This window comes from Pelobates fuscus, chromosome 4, assembly GCF_036172605.1.
Source record: "Pelobates fuscus isolate aPelFus1 chromosome 4, aPelFus1.pri, whole genome shotgun sequence".
Taxonomy (NCBI): Eukaryota; Metazoa; Chordata; class Amphibia; order Anura; family Pelobatidae; genus Pelobates; species Pelobates fuscus.
Window position 1 is genome coordinate 357855246 of NC_086320.1, and position 23233 is coordinate 357878478.

General features: G+C 40.0%; 1 protein-coding gene across 8 annotated transcripts in view; it reads right to left on the bottom strand.

Annotated features, from left to right (window-relative positions):
• Positions 1-23233, bottom strand: part of PARD3 (par-3 family cell polarity regulator) — a 470841-nt gene that overhangs the window by 399937 nt on the left and 47671 nt on the right. For all 8 annotated transcript variants that reach the window (XM_063452628.1, XM_063452633.1, XM_063452636.1 and 5 more), the window contains exon 2: positions 16248-16349. In XM_063452628.1, coding sequence (XP_063308698.1) covers positions 16248-16349 — 102 coding nt within the window. The remainder of the gene's footprint in view (positions 1-16247; positions 16350-23233) is intronic.

The window sequence follows — 23233 nt, forward strand, 5'->3', positions numbered from 1 at the left end:
TATTTCAAACTGATTTATCCATCATTACTAAGAGGGTATTTTCGTATGTTGCTGTTGATTGCATGCTGTAACCAAACATCTTGTTTGTACAAATGTGTAAGTCCATAGGGCAAATGGGGTCGGAGGGGAAAGGGGGCAAACTGTTTGTATGAATTTGGCGGACTTTTTAAAATAATCTTTTAAAAATAGTTAAGTATATAAACAGACTTAAAAATTGCATAAGTCTAATGCTATGAGAAATTCTCAGTGGAATGTTGTAACTAGCAAAAGTGTGCTACAAATCGAGGACCCAGCCAGGTGAAAAATATATAATCTTCCTTTGCAGTTCATCATATTCTAGCGAGACAGCGGAAGACAAGATGACCTGAGTAATTCATCTTGGCGACTGAAATGTACCTTCTCAAAAACAAAACAAACGCGCAACAGCATTACACCAACAGGAATGAGCACCTAGTGCAATATGTGCCTCAATTATATCCAAATAATATTGTACTGGAGGTGGCCAACCAGACACATGTTGCTGGACAGCCAGAGTTTTGTGCATTTTGGCAAAGAAATAGCACCTATAGCTAGGATTTTATTTAGACAGAGCATGGATTTAAAGATGAGGAGCTGATGCAAGCATTAGGATCCAATATGAACCCTCAAACTACACCAAAAAGAGCTGATCTCTCCAGATCTCAGTCTGCACAGCCGTCTAAGACAGAGTTGCAAGTCAGCAGAGATACTTCTAGACTGTTGTCACTACTCAAACGCTATGCTGATCAGCCCCTATCTAGTGGTTGTTCAGAACAAGAAGATTAGACCCAGCGATTAAAGGTGATAAAACTGTGGAGATCTCCAAATTCAGCATGATGCTTTCACTGTTAAAATATATCCAATGCATCCATTCTCAATTATCTAACAATGTGCGTCCGTGCAACTACATGGTGTGTTGGAGGAATTCCCCTTGGAAAAAGTATCAAAATGTATTCTACAACTACTAGCCACAATCCTATCTCCCATAAAGGTAATATATAGCATCTGGCTCTTTCCACAAACTAAAGTCCTATAAGGCTGTACTCGATGTGACATTATGTCAAACTGGTCTATCAGCTGACAATCGCCATTTATTTGGGGGGTTCCTTCATGATGTGGCACACATTACCTTAACCTGGCAACAGTTTTCTTAACTCCTTTACCACTCATCCAGATGAGAACCCACCTAACTCTTTATTGTTCTGTAAAACATCTCCTTACATAGAAGACTTATCAGAGGTCCAGGCTATTCTCAACACATTAGTAACAACTAATTTATTCCAGATAGCAATACAGTATATTCCAGCATCACATGGGATGTGGACAAGAGAACCACATTTACCTAGTCACACAAGGCTAGCTGAGTATCATGGATCATGAATATCAAATACCAGTACTTGGTGAAACCATTTTAAAAGGGTTGACAAAAAAAACTAGACATCACATTTTTTGCATTTATTTTGTGCCAGAGTGTACAATGGAAATTAAAATCAAAGTTATGAACAGATTGGTAAAAGCAAGACAATTACTACAATGTTGATTTTAGGTTGAGATCTGGGAAGGGAAAAATTAAGGCCAAAACACAGGTTGAAGAAATAATCCAATTCATCTATTTTACAAAGCATTCTGTATTTTACTCACTCTCTATTTAGTAAATAAACCATTCAGAATTTAAGATCCAACAAATGCTGATGTTCTATCGCTTTTTATGTAAATGAAGCAAACTAGTTTTAAGTTAAAAAAAAAAGGTCAAAAGTAGATGCTATTTTTTTTTTTCTGTAAAACCTTGGTTTTACATTTCTATTGATGCAGATATCTGACACAAGCAAATCAAATGTCTGAAAAAAGCATTGCAGAACCAGAAATCATTTGACGTCCAGTACCCCAAGTAGCCTCTAGATGGCACTGCTAAGAAACATATACCTCATGTACAGTACTTGTTTCTTACAGCAAAAAAATCGTAGAACATTTAAAACGACACACACACTTTTGGGGATTTTGTTTTTCCCAAATCCCATCCCCCCCCATGAAGTGACATGTGATAAAGAGATATTTACTTCCTCTACGCCACCACCTTCTTGTCGTTCGACTCCTTTGGTGTACTCTTGTGTACATGGAGCATAAAACAGTTTACTGAGAACACCACCCGACTGCATAGTGTTTCATAGGTAATATCATGCACATGGTGTACAAGATCTGCTGTGCACCCTGCAAGGGTTTTTTATTCATATATTTGCTCCTTTAATAGAATGCGAACACGATAAGGAAACATTTAAGTTCAATGAAAGTAGAAATGACAAGTATCTGCATGAACATTACACAAAGTTAAACTCTGAATCTTCTTACAGCTAAACATTAGACAGCATTACAAGCACCTCCCATCAATAAACAAATTCATTATGATTCCGAAAGCAAAGTATGTTCATTCTCTCATGTTAGCAATCAGATTTCTAATGTGAAGTTTAGTTATTATAGAAGGGGGTAATTAAGAGTAGGGATTGACCAATTATCAGTTCTGCCAATTATTGGAGCCGGAAATCCGAATTTTACCAATATTCTGTTTCGGCCTAGTAATTTATCGATAACTTACTCGCCTCTACCAGTCACCGAACGCAGTCTTCTGCATTCGGAAACTCCTGCCACCAGCCAATTAGGCACAATGTGTTGCTTTTTAAAAACTTTAACTGTACAGAATATCGGCACCGGCTATTGGCAATCAGGCCAAAAGGTGACAGATAGCCTGTATCACATCGGCTCTCAAATTTTCTGTGAGTTTTCAATCTGTAAATAATAAAATAAAAAAATAAAAAACCAGAAGCAATAATATGAAAATTTCAAGCGTATAATTTATAAAATACATGCATTTCACACTGCCACCTAGGGGATGTAATGTAACTGGTTAACCTCAGCCAGAAAATGTATTTTTAACAGCAAACTTTGTATCATTTGTGTTTTATTATACAATAAAAGCACAGTGTATTAAAGCACACAAAGATTACATTAAAATAACCATGTCTTTTCTAACTACAGCAGATTTTATTATAGGTATTACTCTACCCATGAATTACTTATTATGAGAGGATTATGTTAATGTAATCAATAAAAGGATTAAGAATCTAAGATAAGAGGATTTTACTTAAAGGGCAAGGCTACAAGCTCTATGTGAAGACATTACAGCCATGTCAGCCTCATGTTGGAAAGAGATAAAGCAGCAGTCTAAAAATATTATATTTAGTGTAGATTTAATGAGTGGCAGAGAGGGGGGGGGGAGGTTCACAATTGGACTGATAACCTCATTTGGAAAGTTCTAAAGTTTTTTTTTTTCCCTCACCCCAATAAACAATAAGGAACACAGGGGTGTTTGAAGCCACAGTTGTCTTTTTAACTCTGTTGCTGTTCCATATGATGCTAGGCTTTGTTTTAACAAAACAAAAATCAAAAGAAAGGGAGGGAGGGGGAAAAGAAGGAATGAGACAAATAGGGTAAATGCTAATGCTCCTGTATGGGGGATAACACCTATATAATAACTATCACACATAAGCACAAAAATCAGGTGTATTGGTTATAAATTGGTGATACAGTTCAGTTGGTGCAGCTAGCTCATAGTACAGTGGCTGTGTGTTGACGGAGCCCTTTTTCATTTCAGATTCATTCTGCTGTTTACGTATGAGTCTTTCTGCAGTAATGGTGTATATCGCTACTATTTAGATTCACTAGCGGAATTCGTAATTGTGGGATCGCTTATATATAGGGTTTCTATTATTAGATTTAGCGATGTTTGTTTAAGGGGTGCCCTCGAAGGCATAGTAGAGCTATAGATTGTCAGTATCTATCCATTTACCATTCAATTCTACATCTACATCTCAACATCCCCCTCACCGTAATTTGAGTCTGCAATGATATTCTGTGTTTGAAGGCCTCAACAAGTTGGAGCACATTATGATATAAATTGTAACAATATTCTGGAATTCCCACCTCCATTTCAACGCGGTAACTATGCCTTAGCCACATAAATCCATATCATCTAATTCTGGTAATTTCGATCTCAAATACAGGAGATCATATCCAAACATACATCAGCAAAACTATTTGATCTGTACAAAAAATTAGCTGATCTACGATTTATCACAGATGGATAATTTGAAATGAGACTCACTGAACTAGGACTATATGAACTAGTTATTATACCTCGACTGATTCCATTTAAATTTCGTGATGCCACCACTAGAGGTCATCATACCTTGTGGATAATACTTGGGAAATATATGATTTATATATATATAAAAAAATGGAACTTAACATCTAGTAGATGGCCCAAAACTAATAATACATTTTTAGTTCACATTCCAATTGAATGCATGTGCACGTGTGTGTTGGTTATTATAAATCACGTTATATCTTATTTCAATAAAAGTAAAGTTTTAGCAATACATCTAATTGATGAATTGTATACAATATTGTTCCACATATTCAGGTGAACTTCTCAATACTCCTGATTTTGGTTGTGTGTGGCAGACTGTGTTTTACCACAATTATCAGTATATGCATTTGTGCTCACTTGCATCGCACACATTATGGGGCGTTTTACATTTACATTATAGCCAATGCAGCTTGCATTGCCACTAAATTCAGTGTCAGCGAGGATCTGTATGATACATGACTATGGCTGTGACCGAATCAGTGTCATTTTTTGTTTTTATGGAACGCTTGTGCATTCCATACTGAATTTATATTGGCAATGTGTTTTTCGGTTTTTTTTGTTTGTTTTTATTTCCCATTCATGAATTGTGTAATAGTTTTAGAGATCAAATGATTATGCAAGTGAGAGGCTCTAACCTCGGTAAATAACTACAGAATGCATCCTTCTATCCAGCCTAATACCAGGGAAACCAGCCTCAATGAAAAGTTAGAATTGGCAGGAGGGATAAGAATACACAAAATGTCACCCGAGGTGAGGTTTTAATGTCATATGGATGCAAACATTCAAAGACTACAAGTAAACCAAAGGCTTGAATGGGGAATATATTATGGGTATTTTCAATATTAAACTATGTGGAAATGTGTCCACTAGAGGGCATGCACGGCCCACAGCAACCAAAAGCCAATTTCACACAACCAGGGCAGCACCTTACTAAGACAATACCTGGAAACACCCAAAAACAACAAACACTGAAATACTGCTTAATTGTATTCCTCCTCCATTAGCAGGCAGCAGGAATGTGAATAATTCATAAAGTAAAGAACACGGCCCACACAGTAGATCAACCATTATCTCGGAAACATTTGCAGTCAATATGAGAAATAATTTGGAGAAAGTCCCCATTCAGGCACAATGTGTTTGGCATGATAAAGCCACTCACAGCCAGATGGACTATCAGGATCCATGTGGCTATATGCAGGGTTATTTGGCAACCCTAAATTTGGTTACGCACTGGGCTGAGAAGAACAAGAGAATTAAACTTGAAAGATTGTCCAAACTCAGAAAGGTTTGCTGTTCAGGCGAGGATTAGAAAGCACGCCTTTTCTAAGGCTGGATTGTTCACCGACTGGATGGCACTGGGGGAATAGGGGACTGAATGAATAGGCCCTACTTCTAAATCCTTACAGCCTGAAGAGTCTGCGTCACAAATAAAAAAAAAAAAAGTCTATCTGTAGATGTGATTATGTTAATTGTGTGACAGTAAAAATAAACAGGATTTAAGAATAAAAGTAAGTAAGTATGACACTCCAACAAGTTATCACAATGGTTAAATCAGTGCCGACCATGAAGCGGATGTGGAAAGCATAAGAAAGAAAATGTTGGGCAAAAAAAAGGGGAGGGGGGGGGAATGCTGTAAAATAGCAGAGGTTAGCATTTCTACAATTAAGTTATGATCAGAAAATTTACCATTTTCTTGTTGGTTCTCACTCAGAAAGTTCTGTTTTAGTGAATAAATTCAGTAAAAATTTTTTACTAACTGCCCAAATACTAGAACCTGAACATGTCAGCTGTCCTTCGCTCTCCGCTCTTACCATTTACACTTTCACCAAAATCAGTTTCCTCTGAGCTTCTCAGACAAGAAACAGATACTTATCAGCAGCAGACGGTCTATTCTTAGAAACACTGGTATATGAATTCTGCTATATGACAAGGACGTTATTATTATTACCAGCATTTATACAGCACCAACATATACCGCTGAGCTTTACCATTATAGAATGGGGATATCTGACAATTAACATAAGGTATAGAAGAGAGACAAGGGGTCAAGAAGGCCCTGTTTAAATGAGCTTACAATTTATTAATTAATTTTCCCCCATTCACTGAGGCAGGAAAATTTACTGAACCCCATCTCTGTGTAATGCAGAGAGAGGACCCAATGGGAAGCCATAAGGAGAACGAGACAAACCAATATTATAAGCAGATGGATTATAAGGATCTGAGAGTCTGGGAAACCAATCAGAAGCAGGCTGGAAGTTAAAAATATTGTCAGCATTACAAACAAGTTCTAACAGTTCTAGATTGACAGCAGACACATATACAAGGAACAAAATGCTTAGGTGACTTAGAAGAATTAATTACTTTGCATATTGAATAGATTGTGCTTACACAAACCATTGAAGACCCACTACCATTTAATTCACATGCTAAGAACCCCACTGTCTCCAAGGTAAGCACTACAAACTTTACCAATTACACAGAGATTTACCTGGTGCCAAAATTCACACAGCCATCCCACATTTTCAAATCAATTCCCCAGGGTTGTTGAGGGATGGCTAGGGGAGTTAGGTAGAACACTTTTGCCATGAAACAGCAGAGTTATTGGCTAAGCCAGGAATGGAGAATTGACACAGTGATTGTATAACTTAAGCCAGAAAAGTTAGAATGGTTATTTTAGAAGCCAGACTATTTCGACCTAAAAATTATAACCGTGTTAAAGGACCACTCTAGGCACCCAGACCACTTCAGCTTAATGAAGTGGTCTGGGTGCCAGGTCCTTCTAGGGTTAACCCATTTTTTCATAAACATAGCAGTTTCAGAGAAACTGCTATGTTTGTGAATGGGTTAAGCCTTCCCCTATTTCCTCTAGTGGCTGTCTCACTGACAGCCGCTAGAGGCGCTTGCGTGATTCTCACTGTGAAAATCACAGTGAGAGCACGCAAGCGTCCATAGGAAAGCATTATGAATGCTTTCCTATGTGACCGGCTGAATGCGCGCGCAGCTCTTGCCGCGCGTGCGCATTCAGCCGACAGGGAGGAGAAGAGGAGGATCGGAGGAGGAGAGCTCTCCGCCCACCGCTGGAAAAAGGTACGTTTTTACCCCTTCCCAGAGCCGGGCGGGAGGGGGTCCCTGAGGGTGAGGGCACCCTCAGGGCACTATAGTGCCAGGAAAACAAGTATGTTTTCCTGGCACTAGAGTGGTCCTTTAAGTCTCCACAATTAATAGTTTAATCAAAAAACCTGACATTACATAATGACAAAAAAAATATTGTATTTTAAAAAAAAAAAAAAAATGGAGCTTAAGGTTCCACCTTAAAAATCTTAAGTAATCTCGTAAAAGTGCTCATGTAAGATATTTATTCAGAACCCATGACCGACGCATACACACAAAACGAGACAAGTAATATAGTCCACCATCCATCGCATTTCACTGGTTTCATCTCATTACTTAGCGCCCACCTTTATGAAAGAGGACATTATCTTTTACTAATCAGCTTTCACATTATCAACCGGAACACACAATGAAAGCATTAGGGAACATCACAAGCTGGATCAGCTGAGAGATCCACAGATATAGAATTGGTTTTATCAAACATAAGGGGAAACACATTTTTCAGGAGCAGCAAAGGCTGGCAGACGTCAAATTTCCTTAACAGATTTTGTTGGTTTTACCCATTTTTATTTTTTTTAAGCAACCAGAGAGAAAGATAAGAGTTTAACTTTAACCGTTTTAAAGAACTTCAAAGGAACTACTTTAAAAAATAAACTAAAATAGTGTCCCAATTTTCTTCAAGCAACGTTAAATAAGATGAAAGGAACAATAATAACTTTTGCATGAAAAAGAAAAATGATAGTGTTTCATATCTTCCATGCATACACATAAAACATAATCAGCAGTATTTACCAGATTGATAGATACACAGATTTAGATTTATAGCAACAGATACTCAAAGATATATAGATAGAACACGCAGAAACAAGCACATACAGTTTAAATTAGCTTTAAAGTCTCAAAACACGTCAGTGACATATATATATATATATTTTTTTTATATACACCTAATTTAAAGGGACATGGATATAGATATATATACACACACATACACACACACACATTTGGTGATGTTGCATTATTGGGCATGCTTCTAATATTGGGGAGTTTCTTCAGCCCCCCCTTTTACCCACACATCTCCATTTCAGACCAGTCTATTAACTACAAAAACAGGCCATTATTGTGCAGCAGCGAAAGGAGAAACTCAACATCTGAGCCTTATCAACATGACCACACGGATCATGTCCCCTGGCTCCTCTCTTCTCCCCCTCAGGTTTTTGCAGGGTGAACAGATTGTTCAACTGCACATGTGTAAATCTGTCAGACATGCCCAATTCACTTTTCCAGCATTCCTAGGGATAGGATAGTGACTGGTTAAATCAGTGCCGACCATGAAGCGGATGTGGAAAGCATAAGAAAGTAGCAGGAAAAAATTAAAAAAATATATATTTACTTGTTTTTTTCAGCTTGCACAGTGAGGCTACAGTCATTTAAAGCTAAAGTTTTTGAATGAGATAGTTGACTCAAAGAGATGCATGTGCCGTTACAAATTATTTAGTTAAAGAATAGGAAAACACTGCATCAAATTTTTGGCAGGTCCTACCCTAGCAAATGAATCCTTGCTCCTATGTGATTAGCCCACTTATATTGTGTGTATATACATATATGGGCTCACAATTCCCACTCACCAAAACCCATTTGCCCCTGGTAAGTGTGCCATAGACCCGCTTGGCTTGCAGTGGCGAGTAACATTTAAAGGACCACTCTAGTGCCAGGAAAACATACTCGTTTTCCTGGCACTAGAGTGCCCTGAGGGTGCCCCCACCCTCAGGGACCCACTCCCGACGGGATCTGGGGGGAGGAAGGGGTTAAACTTAACTCTTTCTCCAGCGCCATGCGGGGAGCTTTCCTCCTCCTCTCCTTCTTCCTTGCGACGTCATCGGCTGAATGCGCATGCACGGCAGGAACCGCGCTCGCATTCAGCTGGTCGCATAGGAAAGCATTTACAATGCTTTCCTATGGACGCTTGCGTGCTCTCACTGTGATTTTCACAGTGAGAAGCACGCAAGCGCCTCTAGCGGCTGTCAATGAGACAGCCACTAGAGGTTTTGGAGGCTGGATTAACCCTCAGTATAAACATAGCAGTTTCTCTGAAACTGCTATGTTTATAAAAAAAAAAAAAAAGGGTTAATCCTAGAGGGACCTGGCACCCAAACCACCTCATTAAGCTGAAGTGGTCTGGGTGCCTAGAGTGGTCCTTTAACCCCTTAAGGACACATGACATGTGTGACATGTCGTGATTCCCTTTTATTCCAGAAGTTTGGTCCTTAAGGGGTTAAGGTCTGTCTCGAGTAGGAATTTAAATTATAAGCCCGGATAGATATATATTTATTGACTAACATGGCTAATCTAAAGATGACAAAATAACTTGAATATTGCAGTATGCAAGTGTGACAAACTATTTCCCTGGCCCCAGTTAAGTTTTTAAATCTACCTTACACCGACACCCCCTGGCTCCTTTAACTTCAAAGTAACCACAAGATTAGGTGCTCTCCCAAAAGCAGGCAGTGGGACTTGGTCGTTGAGTGTCTGGAACTATAGGTCGGACACTCGACCCCACAAACTCAGGTGATTTTGTACGAACGACTGCTTCTATTCTTGAAAAGCCAGGAGAGCGCTATTCGGTGAAAAGGTACGCACAAACAAGAGGAACAATCGCTACCTATGAACAAAGGGAAAAATTTGGTATTTTGTTTGTTTTGTGACATCCGAAAGTGACAGCCCGCTACTACTTTTCTCATGGTGCTACTTTGGGCAGACTCCATGTGTGCGGTTAGTCAAAACTTTACCCCAATTCAGCTGTATTTGTGGGATCTGAGCGCTATGTGGACACGCTGAGCACTCAGTTATAAGCTATTCGGGGATACAGGATTTTTGGGGTTCCCTATTAATATTATGGATGTTTTGGGGGTGTTTTATACCTCTAGTGCCTGGGCAATAATTAGTGTAAGCAAAGTACACTCAATTATCTCCCAAACACAGAGACGCCTGGGTGTGTTTTACTAGGTTTTTGCTGGCTACTAAGCTCCCTGAGCCGTCCGCCTCAATACCTCCCAGGGCAATCCGCTACATGCTTCCTGAGCCGGCTGCCTCCATACCTCCCAGGGCGGTCCCCGCTGCATGCTCCCTGTGCCGGCTGCCTCCATACCTCCCAGGGCGGTCCGCTACATGCTACCTGACCCGGCTGCCTCCATACCTCCCAGGGCGGTCAGCTACAAAGCTCCCTGAGCCAGCACCATACTCTCGCGGGCGGGCATCCGGCTGGATCCATTGTTTGCTCAGCCGGCCACTTTAGGGAAAAGGCTGACAAATACTAGTCGCAATGGCGACCTGAGATTTGTGGAGCCCTGCACTATACGATGTAGACCAACCGGAGAGTTTATACTCCAGAATGATCTATAAAATGCAGAAACAAAACAAACAAAAAAAAATCTCTGGTTTATTACAAGGCATGTTAAAAATGCTAAGTACGCCTCCTCTAGATTGCAAGCTCTGGCCATCACTATCCTCCTCTTGTCTGTTTCAATGCCAGCAACCTCTACTCTTTCATCACAGTCAATTAACTTGCAGCCCTGCTCCACAGCTAAAAGCAGAACTGAATCACCCGCTTAAAGGAGCACTATAGCGTCAGGAACACAAAATTATATTTCTGACCCTATAGTGTTAAAGCCACCATCTAGCCTTCCGGGCCCTCTCTTGCCTCCCTAAATATAATAAAATCTTACTTGTATTCAAGTCTGCAGCTGCTACCTCTGCCCCCGTTTGCCTGTGCAATGGTCTGTGGTCTGCTGACATCAGAAGGGTTGTTCTGAGCCAATCACAGTGCTTCCCCATAGGATTGGCAGAGGCAGATCAGGGGCAGAGCCAGCACAAGTCAAACACAGCCCTGGCCAATCAGCATCTCCTCATAGAGATGAATTTAATCAATGAATCTCTAGGAGGAAAGTTCAGTGTCTGCATGCAGAGGGTGGACAACTAAATGTTGTGATGCATGCTAGACAGGACTGCCCAAGGAAGCACCTCTAGCAGCCATCTAAGGAGTGACCAGTGAAGTTATCACTAGGCTGTAATGTAAACACTGCATTTTCTCTGAAAATACAGCGTTTACAGCAAAAGGCCTGAAGGTAATGATTCTACTCACCAGAACAAATTCAATAAGCAGTAGTTGTTCTGGTGACTATAGTGTCCCTTTAACTACACTGAAAAGAATGCCAGATTGTCAGGAATTCTAAAACTCTGCATCATACGGGTCTCATTAACAGGAAGCTAGAGGACCCTGATGATACTAGAAGCTGCCTGGCCAGACACAATAAAGGTAACAGTTCTACCCATGTTTGTTTGTTTTGAGGTGCAATGGAAAACCAGAAGCTGAATGGCCCATAGAAAAGGCCCTTCTTTGCAGCATTTCGTGAGCTGCCTTATAAATCCAGCATTTCGAGTCTGGCAAGACACTGCAGGAAGGAAGAACTGAACTCTGCGTATTTTGAGCAGGTCTGTCATAAAGCGTAATTGTTTGGATGAAGCTCTACTGTGCAGAAGAAATTCCGCAGAGATGCCAAGTAGCAGACAATAGCATTTCACTCCATTAGTCCGCTTTCATGTCAATTAAGTGGAAGTGGAAGTGCCTCAGTGTTTGGACTGTGAGATCTTCCACGTCTCTGGAATTTACATAATTTCATAAAACATTGAAAGTCTCAAGCTTGTTTAACATTTTTTCCAGAGATGCTCCTTTTATTTTTACTTTTTAATATTTATATTCAATATTTAGCAATACCATGATCCAGTTCAGACAAGTCAAAGCCGTGCAAATTGGGAAAAACACTGTAAACATTGAAAAAAAAAAATTTATTTCTCCTCCTCTCTGTACGCTTTCTTGCTGACTGTAAGGTGCAAAGGACTGAGTTTGTAACATGACTGACAGGGAAGCAAGATGGAGGTACATAATTGCATGATAAAGAGGTGTGGAATTCCATGTTCAAACTTCTTTTTCAGATCTATACTATTATATTTATGCATAAGGCAGGGCTTGACAAACTTTGTTTAGAATATAGGAGCCAGCTAAAAAAAAGTTAGGAGCCAGTAATTTTCAACAAGAAAGTGCAATTCTTAAAGGGACACTATAGTCACCAAAACCACTACAGCTAGATGCAGTAGTTCTGGTGTCTATAGCCTGTCCCTGCAGGCGTTTCAGTGTAAACACGGCCTTTTCAGCGAAAAGGCAGAGTTTACATTGCTGCTTACTAACACCTCTAATGACAGTCACTCAGACGGTCACTAGAGAGTCCTGGGTCACTGCTGCACCACGTGCAGCACCCAGGTTCAGTGTCTTCAAGCTCTGCATGGAGGCGCTGAATGTTCCTCAGAGATTGGTTAACGTAATGCATCTCTATGAGGAGATGCGGATTGGTACATTTGCTGTGAATGCACAAAATCCTCCAAATGCTTTTCTAAGGGAAAGCATTGTCTTAGCTGAGATCATAAAGATTGATCATCTCAGCCATGGCAAAACTGGCACGGCATGGGAAAATGGGAAGAAAGGTGAGTAATAAACACCTTCCTCAAGCGATCGGAGGGGGCAGGTACCTAAACGCGCACTCACACACTGACTGGCTCACATACACACTCATGCTGACAACAGGCTCTCGCTCACACACACACACACACACACATACAGATACTGACAAGCTCTCTCACACACACAGTCTGACAGGCTCTCTCACAAACACACACACAGTCTGACAGGCTCTCTCACAAACACACACACAGTCTGACAGGCTCTCTCACAAACACACACACAGTCTGACAGGCTCTCTCACAAACACACACACAGTCTGACAGGCTCTCTCACAAACACACACACAGTCTGACAGGCTCTCTCACAAACACACACACAGTCTGACAGGCTCTCTCACAAACACACACACAGTCTGACAGGCTCTCTCACAAACACACACACAGTTTGACAGGCTCTCTCACAAACACTCTTGACAGACTCACACATTTTTGTTTGAATTGAAACCCACTCAGCCTCCCTACCTTTGGGAGAGCTGAGTGAGTCTTTCCTGGGGTCCAGTGGGGCTGCACTCTTCCTGTGTGTGAAGGAGCAGTACTCTGCCTGTAGCTCCTCTCTGCTCCCTCGTGCTCTGTAATGATGCCGGGGCCGGAATGATGTCATATTCCGGCTCCCAACATCATTACACAGCGCAAGGGAGCAGAGAGCAGATGCAAACAGAGTACTGCTCCCTCGCGTGCTGCCCATAATGCTCGGGCAGCCGCCTCCATGTACCTGCGGGCGGGCGGCATCCTCCATGTACCTGCGGGCGGGCGGCATCCTCCATGTACCTGCGGGCGGGCGGCATCCTCCATGTACCTGCGGGCGGGCGGCATCCTCCATGTACCTGCGGGCGGCGTCAATGCTCCCTCCCACACTAGAGAGCTGGCAAATCCCAGATGCCAGGGCGAAATTTCAAGTCGCCGTGGCGATCTGGCGCCTGGGATTTGTCGAGCCCTGGCATAAGGATCATATTAAAAAACCTGTGACAGTTCCCCTTTAAGGCTGGTCACCATATATTCTAGTAAAACAAACAAAAATATACCACTAAAAGAAACAGTGTTAAAACCCAGAAAACCGGTCGGGACAAATAACCTCCCAAATAAAGTGTTCTCCACGGACACTCCCAAACATTACAACAAAAAACAACCAAAAGGAGACCAGAATTACCAGGAATAACCGAAAGTGAAATATATATACATAATATAATAACATCTAATGAAGATGTAATTAAAGTAAAAATTAAATCTGTAAAGTATATTACTGTAAGGTGGTGGTATAAATCCTCTTGAGCAATGTAAAAGTAGAAAGTAGCGCAAAAGGTATAAAATTTGACAAATTGATGGCACAATATTGCGCTTGCAAAAAGGTAGGTATAGAAAGGCCCATCTCCACATCCAGTGGTATCAAGGAATCAAGTATAGGAACCAGTATCCCCAAATGTAGATCAGAGAAAACCATATACCAAATAAGACACATAAAAAATAAACAGTCTCTGTGTCCTAGTATATTCTATTACTGGAGTGGAAAGAAAGAACAAAGCATCATGGGAGCTGTAGTTTTAAGAGCTGCACTCTACCTTTCTGGAGGTGGGACAAGAGGAAATTAGTCAAGGCATAGATTGCTAGAGGGACCAATCATGGTGTTGCCAAGAATCACGGGCTGTATAACAGAAGGGCACCTGTCCCTCTGTGCGTTTGGAAACCGCAGCAGTTGTCATGCTAAGACTCCTGAAAATGGCAGCTGACGTGGCTGGACATTGAGCAGATACTGGGTCTGCTGTTTGCAGAATGTATCAAAGATCGCAAGTAGCACTAGGTTACATTTCACACAAAGACACACGTTACATAGAGACAGACATACACAGATATATATACACCCACATTGTAGGATAAATGTGTAACACGATATCATGAAAGCATGTGGAATGTAACAGTTTAATGTCAGGAGGAGATGTAACTATGTTTCCAACGCATAATAAACATGACGAGACCATTAATTGACATCAATTTTATATCTACTAATTATAGATTAGATTTTTCAAAATTGAAAAAAAAAAAAAAATACCCCTTACATTCTACTGAGGCAATTCAGCAATCCATACTACAATGCAGACACATATAATACATGCTATCTATTAACAGGTTTCACAATACTTACCATTCAATTGGTGCTTAATTAATACAAAGAATGCTTACCATTTTAAACCATAAAAGTGACAGATTAATTTTTGTGTGAGTTTACCAAAGAAAATTTGGACTATTCTATGTGCCAGAATACCTAGCATTGCAAAACTAAAACCTGGACCGTAACAAAAAAAAGACTCCATCTTCACCCATTCAGGCCTCAGCTCAGGAGCCGTTATATAGGCTTCCCACGCTATGACAGCTATAGAAAGCGTGAGAAAATTTTCCACACTTTGCAATAGGACCAATTGCACTCTGACTGGTGGCTTTTAACCGTGTACAGATTATATGGGTTTTTGGCAAGTTACAGGGCCAAACATAGAGCCTGCAAATTAAAGGGAAACTATAGTGCCAGGAAAACAAATTCATTTTCCTGGCACTATAGCTTCCCACTCTTCCCCCCCCCCCAAAAAAAGTCACCTAAAGACCTGGAAATCACTCTGGTAGGCAGCCACTAGAGGGGGAGTTAACCCTAGCAGGTAATCATTGCTGTTTATTTAAAACTGCAATAATTATACGCTCAGGGTTAAGTGTGATGGGACAGTGCACCTAGACCAAGTCAATGAGCTGAATGGTCTGGGTGCCTACAGTGTCCCTTTAAATTCACTGGTATTTCTGCCTGGTATTTCACTCTAAGTGTAGTTATATATAAATTATAAATATATTATTAATGTATATATTATTTTATGTGTAGTTTGATATTTATATCATTCAATTCTAAATATATTTATGATTCATGTATTATTAAGTGATTTTATTAATTATATGTTGGGGGACCTGCCTCACAACCCAGGCAGTCCCGCTGCAGCCAACCAGACCAATCTGAGTTATATGATCGCTGTGTCATAGCGACAACATGACTAGGAACGGAGGGATTTGCTGCAGGGGGATCAAATCCAGCAGGCAAGCAGTCCACCCAATCAGAACCAGCAAGGAGGGCGATTATTTGTGCTGGGGTGAGGGCCCGATCATTAGTATGTGCTATGCAACCCTAACAGCGTTAAAGCACTCTTTTTGTAAAACGACAAAGTAGGTCAGAAAATAGTTAATAAAAACAGCATTTTTGTTAATAAAAAAAGATTTCTAAGGAATTAAAAATCAGACGACAAAATTTAAAATGAAAACATTTTTTTAAATCAGAATGTGAATGTAATATCTCCAAAAATGAAGAGGCACCTACCCGGTCTTTATCATCTGCCACATCGCAAAGAATATCATCAAGGTCCAATATACCGCCATCCCCATGCTCTAAGCGATGGACTTGAATCCAGTAATTCGGATCCTAGAGAAAGAAGAATAAAAAAAATTTAAAAAAAGGATACTTAAAATAAAATCAGATAGTCCCATTTTAATGTTCTGCTTAGAAAAGGCAAAAGCAAGACACTTTTCAGTATATCTTACAAAGAGATGCTTTTGATTTTTCGAGCCCAAGTGATGGTTGAAACTATAAACCAATTTTGCCAACCACACATTAGTGGACAAAATGGTCCCTATTACACACAGTCACTACCATATATAATGGATGTGAGAGTGTGTTTCCACATTTCATACAAAAAGCTCCGACAGCATTACCAAGCTCAACAAGTCGTGCAGATTTATATGACAAGATGTTGCTTATAAGCTGTGGGAGTTTGATTAACAGTGAATGCCTACAATGATTTTTTTATGTCTCAAATCCATTAAACATTGCTTTTTCCAGCCAACTTTGGATGGTCAAAAAGCATGCAATCTATATATAAAATTAATAAATATATATCGCTAATATATTCTATTAGCTTCCATTTCTAAAACAAACATGAAATTGTCTCTTTCTGGAATGCACTACAGTTTGAGAAACCCCACTTTGGATGCTTACATAAAATGTGGCAGAGACACAGCAGGAGAACCCAGAGACCTTTCCCAAGATCACTAAACCAGGCGAGTTTTATGAGCCAATTGATTTCTCTATCGTGGCAACATGTTCATGCACGTTCTGTCACTGGGTATACCAGAAAACACGTTTTTACATGGATAGCTAACAATACCAAAAAAAGCACTAAACAGGAAAAACAGGTTCTGATAAAAAACTAAAAGTAATGTCTTTCTTAACTCAAGATACAGATTTACAGTCACTATTTAAAATGAAGAAACGCTCTTTAGAGATTTTAGACACGAGCGCTGAAAGGACGTGTATTTAAAGGGGCACATGGAAGTGTGATTTGGGCTCACCCTCAAATTTTATTACAGATTACAATTATTTTATCTTTTTATTATTATTAACTTATAGCGCTGCGCAAATATACAGGTTAGCAAGACCAGACCAGAACCACTATAATGTTCCTGGGTGTGACATGTTGATCACACGATTAATGATCATGTAATGAGATGAGTAAAGAGGGGCTACAAGATAGAAAAACTAAAACTTTAAAAAACATGAATTAAATGGTTTCCTTTGAAGCATGCAGCATCATATGCACCACATCAAAGGAAGCATCACAGTGTCATCACTTGTTAGAGGAGATTCTGTTCCAGCTACACTTTTATATTTCTCAATATGGGCATTTTATTCACAATGACTTTAGGTTGCAGAAAGTAGTTTGTGAATGTCACTCTCTGTAACAACGAGGCTGACTTGAAGCTGCGGTGATATTTGTGTTTTTTAATTTTCCATTCCAGAGTTGCCATGTTCTGAGTTTTGTGGGTTTTACTGGTCTTGTAAAATTAACCCTCTGGTTTGCCCGCTCTCCGCCTGCTGTCTTGTGATTTGCCCTGCTTGGGGACACTTCCATAAGCAGGGCAAACCTTCTGTGTGACACTGACACATTGGCGTTGTTGTCGGCATCCCAGAGTCTAAAACAGTGACATTGGTCATTCTGTCGCTTGACAGCACTAGGAGAATCAGGTAGGGAGTCACCTTAGCAGCTGCAGCGTATGCACGGTGGGTGCTATGCTTGGAGAGGACCGCTAAAGAGAAGTGGGTGAAAGAAATCTTTTTGAAATAAGTTTTGCTCCCAAGCTACACCTTTGCTAGCAAATATGCTAGGACAGACAGAATGTGTGCTCCTCCAAAAGAGCATAAATGAAAATAGCTTTTAACAATGCACTCCTGAATATAAACAATTTTGCCACGGAGTATATTAAACAGCAGGTAAAAAGCGGACGTAAAAGTTAACTAAAAAACAAACCACCTATTACAGTTTTGCTTGAAGAATGCAATTTACAATATTCCAGATTTTGTTTTCCTTTAAACAGGAAGATGCAGAATCTGTAAATCAATACTTCTAAAACCTATAGTTTAAAAACTCCTTTTCACTAACTTCTGAACCGTGTAAGCTGCAGAACTGGAAAAAGTAAGCATTTTTTGAAAGGAATAAAAGAAAACAAAAAAAAAACACACAACAATTTCAGAAAGAAGTATTGCAATTATAACCGTCCCGCAAACCACAAAAGGCATGCAGCTGGAATATGTATTTTCTGCAATTATCCGTAAACGTAATAGTTCTACAATGCATATTATCATTACTACTATAAGCAAGAACTGGCAGATATAAACCTAAAAATAAAATATTTGGCTTTCAACACGGAATGTCAGACGGAATGTCAGATTTCAAGGCAAACAAATAAGTTAAACAATACTCCCAATACAGTTGACACAGCTTAACACATGCAGTCAATACCCATTACATTGTAGAAGGATATTCCCTAAAGTTAAAATTTTTGGGAACTGAAAGCGAATATTGCATTTAAAGGGATACTATAGTCAGTCGGCCTCCCCCGGTGAATAAAGGGTTAAAAACCCTTTACTTACTTACCTGATCCAAGCACCGATTTCTTTCGGCGTTAGGTCGCGGCTCCTCCTCATCCGACATCGCTCGATGGGGAGGCGCTAATGTGCATGCACGGCGAGTTCCGTGCGCGCATTAGACCTCCGCATAAGAAAGCCTTGAATAAATGCTTTCCTATGATGAAATAAGGGACGCTGGATGTCCTCATGCAGAGCGTGAGGGCGTCCAGCATCCGTTACCCGACCAAATGTCCGTTAACAACCAGGGTGCGCCTCTAGTGGCTGTCTGGTAGACAGACACTGGATGCAGACTTAGAACTGAAATGTAAACATCTCTAACTGCAATAGGGATACTGCACCCTGATCACTTCAATGAGCTGAAGTGTTCTGGGTGCCTGTGTTCCTTTAAGACCAGAGGTGACTTCATCAACATATTGCTTATGTACCAACTTCTAATTGTCTCATTTCTTATTAAATTTCCCCTTATATAATATTGTGAAGCGCTGCGTAATAAGTTGGTGCTATACAATATGCCAATAAAAATAACAACGGGAAAAGCTCCGTTTTCAATTTCAGCAAGTTTGGCCAATTGGTTGAGTTTCTCTGAAACCACACTTAAGCAAATAACTGTTCGTTTATCAACTATCTCCGATCGGCTTTGAGGAACAGCGAGAGGCAGTATGCTATCCCCTCACTGATCATTTAATGCATTTTAAGGTCCCTAAATTTTCATATCACACCTATTCTAATTCCTATTTTCTGGGTATTAAATACAAGTTTAAATTTAGTTTCTAGTGATGGATTTCAGATTTGTGGATGGTATGAATGGAATTTATATCAATCTGTTTTATCTCTTTATTATTGCTGCTTATTGGTTGATTACCAAGTCCAATGACCTTATACACAACAAAGAATGTTAATTTAGCAACTTTAAGAAGAATTTATCATTGTTTTGAGTGCCAAACTAAAATGCCTAGGAGCTCAGCAAGCAGAAAGACAAACTCACATGGATTAAAGATGATTATATATTACATCAAAAACAGGGCTGTGCCTTTGTTCTTTAAACCTCAGCTTAATACTAAATTGAAGTCTATGAACCATTCATCAAATGCACAAACTCGAAAATTTACAAGAATTAATCTTTACCTAAATATTTGGTTTAAAGGAACACTTTAGTGTTAGGCATACATAGATTTATTCCTAGCACTAATTGTCGTCTCTCCCCCCCCCCCCCCCCCCCCCTTTATTAATTTACCAGATTTCAGCACAGATGTCAGTCGATGTTGGGTCAGGCCCCGCCTCCTCTGTTAGCTGATGGGAGACCTAATGTGCATGCGTGGCAAGTACCGCACTTACATTAGGCCTTCCTCATAAGAAAGTATTGCCTCAATGCTCTACATAGGGACAGTGTACCCAGACCACTTTTATGAGATGAGGTGGTCTGGCTGCTTATAAGGTCAGCAGAATCTGTCTATGCCATCATAAAACACCTTACCCCTCCAACAAGCAGTTTGACAAGAATATGGGCTCTACACAGCACCCTTAGAGCCCTCTTTGGCCACTTTGATAAAGCAGAATTAATCATTCTGAATTATTCTATCCACTCTGGAAAGGAGTGATAGGCTGTAAGAGCAGGGCTATGACAATAAATTAATCTCAGTCTTTCAATGCATTCCAGGTAACAACTGGTATTAACACAGAAGAATTTTGGAACGGATCTACGAGCATTACATGATGTGTGACCGTATCCCTCTACTCTGCAGGCAAATATAAAATGTAGTCTTCTTTCTCTCCAGTACTGTGGCTCAGTTGAGAGACTTTTTCTATAGCCAGCACTATAATGGAAAGGTTAAGCCAATAAGTGTGTGAGATACTTTCTCAGGGTTATATATTTATAATTATACGTTTGACATGGAAGACATGGATTTCTCTCAGTGCTGGACTGTAAGATGTTTCAATTTTCAACAATTGAAAATCAAGTCAGGATCATTTATTAAAGTGAGAACTCAAGGTCGATGAGGACACAGTAGCTGAAATGACAGCCTGACTGACATTTCCTGTCTCCAGTTTCCTAATTTGACTTTAAATCCGAAATTCACTTTGAATTTTCACTACAGTAAATTACTCTGTGTGTGTTTCAAGTCACCCCCAATTCTTCTCAGGCTGCCTACTGGCACAAGCAATAAACTACTGATAAGCCCTAAGTAAGGGAGAGAGAACCAGGGTGTGCTCTAACCTGCAGCTCCGCCAAATTCTCCTCTCGTGAGCTCAGAGCATTGCCGCAGTTACCACAGCAACGCTCCGAATCTCGCAAGAGTGATTTCTAGGCGCTCCTGAGGCTGCTAGAGTTCACTCACACTTTGGACCACCAAGGCTTCTCCACCGGACCACCAGGGATTGAATTGTACTGCCCCCACTCTCAGGCAAAGGTAAACAGGGAATGTGGATATCAAAATGATATATAAAATATATATATATATATATATATATATATATATATATTTATTAATTTGCCCTCCTACCCCCACAGAAACACAAAAATTCATACACACACACTCACTGTACCACTCACACACCAATGTCTTATCCCCTACAGCTCCTATACTGGCAGACCTCAGGTAATTTGAGCTGTTCTTAAACACTTTGACTACTTACCCTGGGAGAGCACCACGGCACTCCTTGCACCATAATCACTACATCGTACTGTATCGGTTATTGTGCCTGGATTGTTACAGGGGCCCAGTATATGCCGCAGCGCTGTACATGTATACAACCTAGAATTGTATTTATTTTTTACCTGGGGCGCCTTGGAAAAATATTGAACCTAAAAGGTTTGGGAACCACTGATGTAGCCATAAGCCCTTTCAAAATGAATAATTGCAATGATCCCACCAAAGATGATTTGTATTTGAGAAATGGGTGAGGTGCTTATCCCATACTGGGAATGTAAGAGGCTTCCCACATTTTCAAAAAGTCAACTTTATATAATTTGCTTCTAGATACACCGGTGTCTGAATCTAATCGTCTATTTGGCTGTGTTTGTGTTTTAAATCTCACCTGTTTTGACAGTATTATGATTGTAACAGTATTAAAGGAGGTGTACTGAGGGTTTTTTTTCAACCTATTGTTCCTGTAACATTTTGTAATTGTCTTATTTATCATTACATTGCACCCTTTATAATACTGTAAAACGCTGCGGAATATGCTAGCGATATATAAATGATAGTATAGTACACAACATCTGAAGTGCCGAGGGTTGCCTACTCCTGACCTATGCCAACAGATTGGAAGTATAAAAGAGGTCTAGAATGAAAAGCATTTGGATCTAGCATGCAATGCCTGCAGAAGGAAGTAAAGCATTGAAGTGTTGAGTTTAATGTAACATGGGCGGTTTCTAGATGTACAATTATCTCAATACACAGATCAGCAAGCCAACTCCCTCATACATAGAAAGTCGGGAATAATCACTAAACAATGAATTACGACTATTCACTAAAACTGTAATGAACTGAGAAAGGAACTGGAAAGGTTAGGCTAAAATAATTACGCTGAGACTACAAGCAAGCGGGTGAATTTTTCCAAAATCAGCCATTTTTTACCTAAGTACAATTTCATTTTTCAGTTTAGTACAGTAGGTTTTTAGTGAATAAGCTCCACGGATGTCAAGGTTAAGTGCCTCCAGTGAATTTCCGTAATCCATAGGCATTTCGACAAGAACCCAAATTATACACATGGCATTAGTTGCTGAGCAAATTCTACATTAGAGAGGGTAGATGATCTGTTGCTTGCAGACCTGAAGCATATTGTTAACATTTGTGCGTAACTAACATTTTATCTAAAAATGGAGCTAGCTCCCGAACCAATGCCATGTTACAATACTTCAAAACCAGAGGAATAGCGTACAGAAACAACAATCTGCCTATTACTCAGAGATTGTGTTTAGCAAAGTGTGCATGCCCACAGGCTGCAGAACAAAGTGGCCAGAAGGCTGATTTACCGTCTGCATTCAGCATTTAATCTGTCTTTACTTGCCTATCACCAGATAGGAAATCTCTTAATCTGCCACATGTCTTCGTCTTCTCTGACCAGTCTATTCTCAATCCTATTTTGTAAATGGTCATCAACACATTGGCTCTCGCAGTGATTGGGCAGATAATGGGTAATCCTTTAAAATGGATCATGTGTCACTTCCAAGCGCTGCTAAAAGACATCTGCAAAGCAGCTTCATTCTATAGGAATTAAATCACAATAAATGCCATTCCATTCTCTCTCTCTACTGCTATGCACATCATACAAAATTATCCAAATATTAATACAGTTTGTGCCTTCTTTAATACATATGTTTTGATAATACTCAAAGTGCGTGAAAATCGTGTGTGGATGTAAAAGTCTCCAAAAAATGA